Genomic DNA, 11,818 nt, shown 5'->3' with positions numbered 1-11,818 from the left:
CTGTATTTGCACTTCCAGCTCTGCATACAGCTACCACTTAGTCCACATTCATGCAGCAAGGACTGCATGCCAAGGCTTTTCTCATTTCCCATTTCCATTGTGGTGCATTATAATAATTTAAATTTTAGTTATTTCATTGCTTTGTCTTTGCACTCCTGAAATGATCTTTGTGATGCATCCACTGCACTTTTTAATTATTAAGAACAATTAATTTGTGATATAAAGACTTTGGATTTAGTAGAATAACCCTAAGGGTTATATGACCGATGTTTTCCATTATTGTCAATTGCTTGTTTTTATAAGAGCATTTGAGGAGATAGAGTATGTTAGTATAATTATTCGAAGTGCTTTCTTTTTTCCTAGGTTTGAATGCCATAACCCCATCACAAGAGTAGTCCTTGGTTTGTAGGCAGTGTAGTTAGCTGATTGTATCCATTGCTTCGCAATCACTAACTTCACTGCCATCAAAACAAGGCACAGGATTCCCTGCTACAATCTCAGTACAGAAAACTGCACTACAAAACTTCCTTACGACATCCTTATTCCTAGTGCAAAATTATTAATAATGTTTATTCATTTACAGCTTTATTTCCAGAATTTTAGCTGTCCAACAGAAGCATATGGTATATGTTGGCAATATCAAGTGAAATCTTAGATTTCTTGAAGTTGGTGCTAAAATCCTTAGGAACTTTCCTGGAGCAAGAATGCTGTCTGTTGTGTTTAAATTCTTTAGCCACATGAAGACTTATTGTATACTTAATTGTTTATGCAACAAGATTGGACTAAGAATTTTTTTGGTTGTACCCTTCAGTTTATCTGTCAGGTATTGGGAAAATATTTTTCATTTAGCTTTTCTGTCTTATTTAACAAGCTAGTAAGTGAAGGGAGTTTTGAGCAATGATTAAATACTAAACTCACCGTATGCTATAAATGTTTTTTACTCTGTCCACTCTGCTTAATGTTCAAGAATTTTAATAATGGAGAAAACACTTAATAGTGCTAGAACCTGCTCTAAGAGCTTTTTTTAACAAACTCCAGTCTTCATCAAAGTAGGACTTGAAAGGGAACTGTCTCTTACATCAGCCTAGTTACTAGGCAGTGTAGTTAGCTGATTGCCAAAAGTAACAATCACTAGCCACACAGCCAGGTAAAAAGGTTTGGAAGATATGTCAATGGAAATCAGATGCATGGGAATTTTGACAACAGAAGGCAGACAGACTAACCTTTTTGCAGAAGCATCTAATAGACAGGCAAGATAGTGAAATAAAACAAGTGAAATGTACTGGATTGCCTGTCACACATGCAAGAGACATCAGTGCATTTGTCAAGCCAATTTAACTGCACCTTACTGTGTGATACAGTTCATTCACAACTGTTTTGCATACAGGACATTAAAAAACATGAGAACAAATTGAAAGGTTTTTTTCTTCCCAAAATTTGCAGACATCAGCTCCTGTTCTGATTGTGCTTGTCTCAACCTTACACTTGTCTAAGGCCATTGTTTTCACATTTACCTCCATTCAGTCTTGTTGAATAAATAAAATTGAGGCCTGTGGTGGCAGCTATTTCCCGTTCATAGAGAGGCCCGAGGGTAGACTTGAGTGAAAATGGCCTGAAGACACTTGAAATGAGATGTACAATGTGGTCAGCCTTCTGGTCTTCCATGTTTACTGTGATAGGCAGTGTGTCCCTTACCATGCAGTTGGGTCCAGGCTCCCCAGGCATGTCTGTGCTTCTGTGTTCGCTCTGAGATGGCTTCACACCTTCACTACAGTCCTCCCTCCTGGCATCCAGATGCCAGTGATGACAGGGAAAAGGGAAGGGCCCCAACAGAGAGGTCATGGGCACCTACCACAGCAGGTGGCAGTGACAGCGATGTGTCAGTGGCACGGGCATCACCAGGGTCCTGCCATCCTCTTGCTTCCTTGTGGCCACAGGGCAGGAGCAGACAGGCTGAGCTGGGCAGGCCCACCTCATGGAGAGGGGACACCAGGATTCAGCCCCATGCGGTGCCATGGGGACAGAGCCAGGACAGCACCCAATGGCACGTGATGGACCCCTTGTCTTTGCTGGCTCGAGCCCAGCCAACGTGCGCTTCACCTGCACCTTCTGGACCTCAGCCATGCTCCCACCACTGCTCGAGTCCTGACTAGGCCCTGCCACCCTGCGATGTGAGGGGACCCTGCCCAGGAAGGGACCCTGCCCTATGGCGAGACCCTGCCCTGTGAGGGGACCCTGCCCCATGAGGGGACCCCATGCTGTGAGGGGACCCTGCCCCATGAGGGGACCCTGCCCCATGAGGAGGCCCTGCCTGCAGCCGTACACCGTCTCTGGGGCCGCACACCTCCCTGCGGGGTTCTCCACCTTACCTGGGGCCTCTTGCTCCTCCTGGGACCCCTCTCCAGAGCCTCACACCTGTCCTGGGGTCCCCACACCTTCCCTGGGGCCCTGTGCTCTCCTGGGGGCCCCACACCTTTTGCCTGAGCCCTGCACCCTCTCCAGACCCCCAACACCTCTCCAGGGCCTCATGCCCTTCCTGCACCACCAGCCCCACCTTCCCAGACACCCTTAATGTGATTTTACCTTCCAGAGAGAAGTACTGCTCTCCAGGGCTCACAACTTTCTAGAAGTAAGTATGAAGGACTGCGTGCCCCCAGCTTGCTAAACCTTTGTTGCCTAGGTTTCTGGGAGGAATTAATTCTCAGGAATGAATAATGACTCATGCCAATAAGCTCTGAATGACAGAAGAGCCACAGCCCCTAGTATGCACGACTGAGATATTTCAGCTGATACCTACTGTCTTGGGATCCAGACACTGGGATCACTAACTTTCTGAACGGCCCAAAAGTACACTATGGTTCAGTTGCCCTCTGTGAACGACGGCAGTAGTAGGAGCACTTGCTTATTTGTCTTATTTAGAAAGTGAGAAAAACAGTGAGAAAGAGAGACTCTTGGAAGCTGAAAGCATGGAGAAAACTAAAGTAAAAGAAACATATCTTCAGCAGGTAAGAATCACTGATCCTGACTCTTTTTTCATAAATATTTCCATTCACTGTGTGTCATTTGGTGGAATACTGGAACTTTGGAAATAACATGATGAACAGTAATGAAAATCACCTGGACCTGGCCCACTTTGTGGTTTGCATGATGCAGCCCATTTCTTGATGGTTAGCTTAAACTTATTCCCAATTGGGTCATGCTGGCTTGGGGCAGGGCTGAAAGTAGTAGGCTGTGTACTTAATTTCTTCATAGTAAGCACATAATTTCCGTTCTGATTTATTATCTAAAAGTAGCCAACTGAGGGTGCCCAGATTCAAAAGTGGATAATTTTGGGGGGAAAAAAAACACCAGTGCTGCATGCAATTTCACACACAAAATCCTGGCATAGACACGTTGAAGCACAGCTCAAAGCGTAAGTTTGTTTTTTAGTTGTCTTAGTTATTAATAGACCTTCTCCATTAGCCTGTTCCCAGCAGCAGCTAGTGCCAGGAGTTCATTGAGTGAGAGATGCGGGAAATTTGGTAGTGGGCGGTTATTAAATCAGCTTCCATAGAAATGCTTCTGCCTTAGCCTGTCACTCAGGGACAGGTTTAGGTGATATTTTGAGAGAGGTATAATTCAAGAACTGCTAGACCAAGCCATTTCAAATTTTGTAGAAACTACTTAGCTGCAGAACAAACTGTAGCTTTTAGCAAACAACATCAAAACTGAGTTTATAGATGATGCTGTCTTTCCAAAGGAAGGCGTAACTGGGATATTGTAGCACCTTTCAGGTTGGATCCTTCTGGACTGCGCAGAGCTTTCTGACTTAGTGGAGTTTTTCAAAAGCTAACATCAATCTGGCATGCAACCGTCCACTCAGCACTTTAGTTAACGGTTCCTGTAGTCTGTAATTGGTGGATAGGATCAATAAAATTTAGCATGCTATGAGATATATATACTCATGTTTATGCAGTGACTCCAGCATTAAATTGGCCATGAAAAGAAGCAAGTCACATGGTATCCAGATCACTGAGGTTCATCTCCTGCAAAACAGTGGGATTGGACCAAGTATATAGAGCTTGAGGTTTCTCCTACTACTTTGCCAAGAAAAAGAAGATGCAGACAACAGCGGTGCTTGCTATTGAGACACTGATATAAACTTCTACTGAAGCCCCTATTAATCTAACTGGTGAATTAGTGTTCCACATATATACCATGAGTACAATTCACACAAGTAATGGAAACTAAGACAAGTAGTATTAAATATTGTAATAACATTTTCAGCCTGACTCTGTAATTATACTATTTTTTTTTCTCATTTTAGTAAAACGTTCCACATTTTTACTGAAAAGCCTCTAGCCTATATTTGGGAAGCAGGCCAGATGAGAGCAATCTGCAAGAGGTGCAGAAAGGTGCTGAGGTCTGCAAGTCTTTCCTGCAAGTCAGCAATCCTCCTTTTCCAATTAATAATTCCAAAATGCATCTCATCCATTATCATCAATTAGCCTTCTTTCTGAATTCTGGCTGAAGCTACCAACAGTTCCCTGAATCTTCCGTTCATTTTTTTTAAATTCAGTAATAATAGATGATAGCAAGGTTTTACAGCTTTGGGCATCTGGCAGCCATAAAGATGACTGATTAATTTCAATGAGTAAATGACTTTATACAACTACAGGACATGCTATAAGCCTCACATAAGTCTAAGAAAATTAAAATGAATGCAGTGAATGAAATAGGAATAATGTTCACATTATTATCAGTCATAGGTGTCATTTACTGTTCAAATCCAGATTTCAGACTTGATTCAGACATTCTGTTCCTGCAGCATGTCCCCAGGGAGAGCAAAACCTGGAAGTTCTGTTGTGTAGATCTGGGAAGTAGATGTTGTCTCCACAGTGGTACAGGGACAGGGTTTTTTAGAAAGAAAGCTTAGCTGCGTTAACACTGTTATTTCACAAACTGACAGTGAATTCATTTATTAGAAATGCTTATTTTGATTAGTTAGCTAATTTCATATGAAACAGTAGTGAGGCACACAGCAAAAAAGCTGTTGTCTTTTGGATGTTTATTTCACTGGACTATTCTGTAATTCATTAGTTCCCACAGGCTTTACAGGATAGTTTATGATTAACAAAGACATTTCAAAATTATAAACACTGCAAATCTGAGTAATCAGTTTAATGCATCTAAAATAGGAATGCTTTATAGTGCTGTCAGAATGGCAGTGAGGCCTGTGGCAGGACTGCTGAAGGTCCTGTATTCCAAATAGAGATACATAATGAAAGGACCTCAGTTATTTAAATTAAACCAATTGTAATACAACTGTGTATAAGTGTCTAAATTTCTCAGTTTAATATTCCAAAGGAATCTTTGCAGCCTGTCCATTGTTAGTTGCTTTGATTTTTTTCATTGTTGTCTCTAGGTTTTTTCCCACTGAAACACTAAAACTCAGTTTATAACAAAATTATTAAACTGGCTGCGGGTTTCGTATGCTCTGCTCCCTAAAAAGCTCTCATAAATTAAATCTGAGCAATAAAAGGAAGAACTGCATTTAGGGATTTTTATTATTATCAGTAGTGAACTCTAGATTTACTGATTTATAATGGTTTTGCTTGGCCTGGCAGGATGTTTACCAGAAGAAAATTCAAGAATAAGAGATCTGTATTATATTAAGGCACTTCTTTCCTTCAGTTGTAATTCACAAGATACAAAGCAGAGATAGATGAGTTTTTACCCCATGTAAGGTTAAACATCTGTCCTTCTGAAGAGCTACATATCCTAATTAATACAATTTCATTACTCAATAGTAGAGAGTAGAACTGAAATTTTAAAGCTGATAAGTGGAGTGATTTGAGAAGTAACTTGGAAAACAAGATTTCAAAGGATACTTTCAGAAATGACGCATTTATTTTAGACATAAAAGCCTCCTTTTTTCTTCCTCCTTATTTAAGCTTTTAAGTTGGTTCATATTAAGTACTTCCTCTTCTCAAAGTTTATTAAAATGCTGAACCAAGTATATCTGCTTTGTCCAAATTCTATGCATTAAAGCTAGGCCTGAAACAAAACATGAGTCTCCTTCCTTCTGACACAATAACTCATATGAATTTTATACTCTGGACTACTCAGGTACCATATTAGCACATTAAAAGACCCCAAACTCTTTACTATTGCTAGTGTAGTCTTTTGTTTCAGTGTTTGTATAAAGCTGTCTTCCAGGATAAACAGTAAGTTTAAAATGAACTAGTGATAATTAATAAGTCTTTCTCTCTTTTTAGAAAGAGCTGATTTCTCATCCACATAAACCAAAGATCAAAACTGATCAAGTAAGGTAAAGAAAATACTTAAAATAAGTTTGGTTTAGGTTTTTTTTTCCCTCTGTCTAAATAGTCAGGCCCTATTTTGGGGGGAAAGATATTCTGGTTTTATTATTATTATTATTTTGAAAATAACTACTCAGTTTTATCCTATATTAATACCTATTATCATAAAATTTAGACATTAAAAAGCTGAAAGTGTGCTCCTATTGTTCTGTACGTTAATCCTTTACTTTCTATATATGTTCCATTTATTTCTAAGTAGTGGTTAAGGGAAGGAAGTGGAAGCTTAGACATTTTTTAAAAGTTATGAAGACTTTAATTTTGCTATTCTGGTTGGAATTCAGAAAGTCAGGAAAAAGACCAGTTGTCAAAGTGTTTCCATATTTCTGAAAGAGCCGGGAAATATCAGAAAGCCTGTTCCTTTCCCATGCATGTCTTGGCTGAATAAGGGAAGAAGCACCAGTGTGACCTTGTCAGTAGTATCACACTGTATGGATGCTTTCTTTGGTTATATTTTTCAAAATTTTAAGAAGTTTCCATGTTTATTGCCCTGCTATAGATCCAAAAATAGGTCACCGAAATAGCATATTACGTCATCATGTCATGTTGCATGAGATGACTCATTCAAATTCTTTGGAAAGACAGCCTTACTAATACTGACACAAATACAGAGCGAGGGTTTGATCCTGAAAATTATTCTGCCTGGATGCGCTGCAGCATTCTTGTGGAGCCCTGTTGAAATTGTCTCTGTCATCACACACGTCTGTAAGATACAGCTGGTAAAGTAAGCCTTCAGGAATACCTGAAGACTTTGGAAATATGTGGGATGAAATTACCTGAAGTAGACTTCTCTTAAGTTTAGGCCAGTGACATAGGTGCAACAGTTGCTAAACCAGGCAGTGAAGGATTCCTTAATTTGTAACAAACATTAGGCCTTAGAGTGCTGACAATCTGGTTATGTTATGTTGAACAGTTTCCTTTCTGGCATTTGGCTGTGACCTCCTGAATGATGCAAATGCTGTTATTTTCCAGTGTCAATAAGTATCTATTAAAATAAACAGGATCCCTGCAGCTGTCAGGTAGGTACTACACAAGCAGAAACACAAGTTTAAGGTCATCCACTGTTACTGTTAGACTGGGATTGAGAAGAGTTGGAAAACTGCCCCACCAGAACTACAACAGCATGTTTTGGCTACATGCAGTGTTGCACTTGCTTACTCTTTACACTGTTTTTGCCAAAAGGATTGTCTCCGTTTTTTTACATTGAAAGGCAGTTTATTTAACTGGCCTTGTACATGTAAGTCATTTCTCAATTCAGGATAGACAGGATTATTATTTTTAACTAGTGGCTAGCTGATTCTTTTCACATTTACTGCTAATACTTTCCACTCTGTACTGTGAAGTTGAGGCAGTTGCTTTTGCCCTTGAAGTACATCAGCACTGCCCTGTCTATCCCAAAATCTTAATCTCCTTCTTCAAACATAGTTGTGTCAGTCAGATGGGAGCTACGAGGGCAGCCCTAAAGGTGCATTTGGGCCATGGGCTAAGCTACAGTGTGAAGAGTTAAAAAGAATAGCTACACTTATTATGAAGTTGTTCTTTATTCCTAAAAACCACCTCATCTTTGAAAATGCTGACAAGGTACCTCACAGCCCTTGATTCAGCAATTTCTTCCTTTTAATGAATTCCATTTAAATTATTTAAGTGAGGCCATTTTTCTCACACTGGCACCAGTTTAAGCAAGATGGTGTCGTTGAATATGCACAACTTAAAGACTAAGCAATGAATCTGCAGATTATATCTTCCTTCCAACCTAACATACGGATATGAAAGCTGAGAAATGACTGACAACAATTCATTTTGAAAGCAAATACCTCAGGAAAATACTGGGCATTAGGTGCGATTAATTTCTAGTATGACTATTACCTCCAAAGTTAGCTATAAAAGAAAAATACAAGTATCTTGAACAAATGAAAAGGCTGAAGGTGTAATGTCTGCTGAGGTGAGCAGCTGCAGGAGTAGGTATAAGGGAACAACCTACAGAATCCTTCCTTCCATCATCAGATACTTACAGAAGGAAAGCTTAAGCTGTCTTGAAGCTGTGCCAAGGACAACTGGGGGAGCTTTTTACCTGAAATGATAGTTAATTGCATGGGGAGGGTTAAGATTCATGCTTTACGTAGCAGCTTATGGCCTGTGAGGAAAACTGTAGTCCAATTTATTAAACTATTACATTTTTTATTTTAAACATTTTAATCTGAAAAATATGCATCACTATTTACGGAAGCAAACTGACCCAGAGCACAGGGTATTGATTACTGCTGTATTTAATTAGAATAATTGTATTTTTGTAATGGTCTGTTAGCACTTATTACTAGGAAATATGATCATACCAATTTTACTAATGTCTGATAAAATATTTATAGTCTGTATTGACCAAGATGATCTATGTTTCCAGTGGCAACTCAGATGAATGGCTGAGAAAATATTTCATATTTTGAGAAGAGCTACATTTGTCAAAATATTTTCCATGGACAGAATACACTCTTCCTGATTCTTTTTTCCTTCAGTAGGTAGGTCCTCTTTTTTCTTGTTGCTCATCTTTTTCCTGATTTCAGCAGACTCATGATTTGTGTATGTATTTTTATAGGCCTTCACTTTCCAAGTGTTTAAAAATAGAAGTAATGATTTCTTCCTTACCAGTATTCAGGGGAAATAGCTTAAATAGTTCAGTGCTTTGGGTTTTTTAGCTTTGTTTAAATAGCAGCTTGGGGGTTTTGTAATTAATTTTATTGCTTTAAATCTACAAATCAATACAGATCTATGAATGTAAAGTTGTGTGTACTGATAAAAAGAAAAAAACATTTATTTAGAGAAAGGCATTAAGCTAGTATAAAGCACTTCTATACTGATATATAATTACATCCCTATTGGGAATTATATTGGAATAGCTTTCAAAAAAATCTCCCAGTAAGCTACGTACTTTTAGCAATATAATTACATTAATGCAATATGTGCACATTGAAAGGGTTTCATCCAACTGCTTTGTGCCTGAGGGTAGAACTTACTGAGGAATTTGGATTATGAATCCTGTGCAGTACTTCACCTGATGAAATGTGATTTTTCTGTTAGCTTGTATGTTGCCTTTGAAGTTTTTCTCTGTGAACTTTTCTGTAAGTTCTGATACTTGTATGGGCATTCTTTTGTGTGGCTTCTCTGAACTAGTGTTCTGTGATTTTTGCTTTCTACACATAGATAGGCATTTACAAGGCATCTCTGCATTTAGATACACATAAAAGTACCTGATATGATGACATAGATTGGGCTAAAGAACTGTGCACCCTGGCAGCTATTTCACACTGACTGTTCTCTGTAGAACTGGCCAAAAAGTCAAAACCAACACCATTTTCAGGACATTAGTGTGCCTGTAACCAATTGATGTTTCATGTAGATTAGCTGCAGCTGCCTGATCAACAATTTACTTTATCTGATAGAGTTCTGTTATTTCCAGCAGGCGGAAGGTGTCTGAAGCGGACCTTATGGATCAAGAAGCAGTAAAGGCCCTTAAATAGTTCAGCTAAATTGTCTGATGGAGAAAATAAAGTGTTTCTTTGCCCCAGAAAAAATATCCTGCTATCAGAACCATGCTGCTTTGGACTTCAAGCCATGTACATTCTTCATTTGACTACATATCTGGTTGCTCCTACTGAAACATGGCACGAATGTGACAAAGGCTGTGGATAAGCTTGCAGAAACTTGACAGCCTATCCATAAATTTCTTTGTTTTGCTAAAGTTAAAATAAATGCTTAATTCAGAAACATTTTAAATGATGTAATTGATTTACTTAGTAAACTGTTAGTTCCTAATGTGCTGCTGTTGATCTTGGAAACACTTAAGTTTTTTATTGTCCTCTTGCTTTCCTGTTGTCTTGGCACTACAGCAGTGAACACCATATGCCAATAGCTGCTTACTGAGGCTCAGAATCACTCTGAATTCTCTTCTTTACTGGCATCTTACACCACTGTACTGTGAGACAAAGTGGGGGGCTCAGTTTACTGCCTTCTCAGTGCACAGGAAATGAAAACGCTTGTTTCATTTATGGGTTTTTTGAAGTTGTCAGCATGAAAGGAAAAGGGCAATAAAGTGCAAAAGTGTCAATGAAGCATTTGGGATGCTAGGAATTCCAGAACTGGAAAGACATATACTTACATCTTTCTACAAGAAGATAGACTCTGTATTTTCTTCAGGTTTGTGCCAGATATCATCTATTGATATAATTTGCTTCAGGAAAACACATTTTCTATTCTGGTGCTCTCATGCTCTCTCACACATGTGCACCCCTCTACCTCAATTAAAGTACCAGTTTTGCCTGGCTAACATAGACATAAATCTTCATCATCAAAGTTGGCTTTTGAAATATTAATGCTAAAATATTTGGGAGCCGAAATATGTACCTGGGCAGTTGTAGACTTGTATTCCGTGGACATCTGTGGTCCTGGGATTTTTGACTTGCAGGATTTGAAATCTTCTGAACTTACTAGACAGCTTTCAAATGGCACAATTCTATGATCTGAAGGGGCTGTTAAATTGAATATATGCATTTCCTGTGTGCTGAATTTACCAAAATTATAAATGGAGAGCAACTATGTTAGGAAATTTCTTTACAAAAGTAGAAACCAGGTCAAACGGAAGAGTCTGTGGCTAGTAATATTAAGGTTACACAATAAAGACACTAAGTTTTGTTATCAAGTGCTATAGATAGTGTTCAAATGCTTGCAGCTGACCTTTGTTAAAAACAGATCAACAAAGGCTTCTGTCAGCTACTGCCATTTTCCTGTTGAAGTTAACAAAATCTTTGGTAATCACTTTGCTGCTGTCGTATGACAGTGTATTCCTCCGTTGTACTTTTGATACAGGAGAGGCTGTAAAATGTAAGTGGCAGAATATTTATTCACCAGTAATTCAAGAAAGCATGTTGATAATGCTGCTACTACTTGCCATGGATATATTCTTTTTTTTTTTTCCTTCAGAGCCATTACCGAAATGCTTTCCAATGGATTTAGAATACGAACATGCTGAAAACAGAATAGACTACTAAAATTATTAGCAGGGGGGGTTAAGCTGTGTTACAAAAATACCTACAGCTGTAAAGAAGGTGAGTTTTTGTTTAATTTCTAGAAACACTGCAATTATTTTGGTTACTTTGGTCTGCAAAACAAGAAAAAAACTCCCCAAACAGGATTTCCTCTGTCAAAAGTTCTCCAAAGAACGAATGTACTAGTGGAGCTTCAAGATAATGAAGATTGGCTTGATACAGGCTTGACTTCAGTCTTACAACTCAGGCTAGCCAGTTCAGATGCTTGGTTCTTCCCTGTATTTGAGGCATTTCCAATTATATTACCTAACAGTTTGGAAATAGTTAAATGCATATGTCACTTGCATGGACATACCTCACTTTGCATTGTTTTGTCTTCTAAAATACATGAAATTAAATGCAAAATTGTCTCACCAAAATATT

The 11,818-nt window shown here is 38.8% G+C and overlaps 1 protein-coding gene across 1 annotated transcript; it reads left to right on the top strand.

Moving 5' to 3' along the window:
- The first annotated feature begins 2,014 nt into the window (after positions 1-2,014).
- On the top strand, positions 2,015-9,936 carry HOATZ (HOATZ cilia and flagella associated protein). The gene is given in 5 exon segments (XM_050910843.1): positions 2,015-2,171; positions 2,591-2,629; positions 2,920-3,005; positions 6,258-6,310; positions 9,811-9,936. Coding segments are annotated over 5 exon segments (396 nt in total). The 3' UTR covers positions 9,872-9,936.
- The last annotated feature ends 1,882 nt before the right edge of the window (positions 9,937-11,818 follow it).

This window comes from Gymnogyps californianus, chromosome 25 (assembly GCF_018139145.2).
Source record: "Gymnogyps californianus isolate 813 chromosome 25, ASM1813914v2, whole genome shotgun sequence".
Lineage (NCBI taxonomy): Eukaryota > Metazoa > Chordata > Aves > Accipitriformes > Cathartidae > Gymnogyps > Gymnogyps californianus.
Note: the sequence above shows the minus strand (reverse complement) of the source record. Positions and strands in the feature narration are given on the sequence as shown.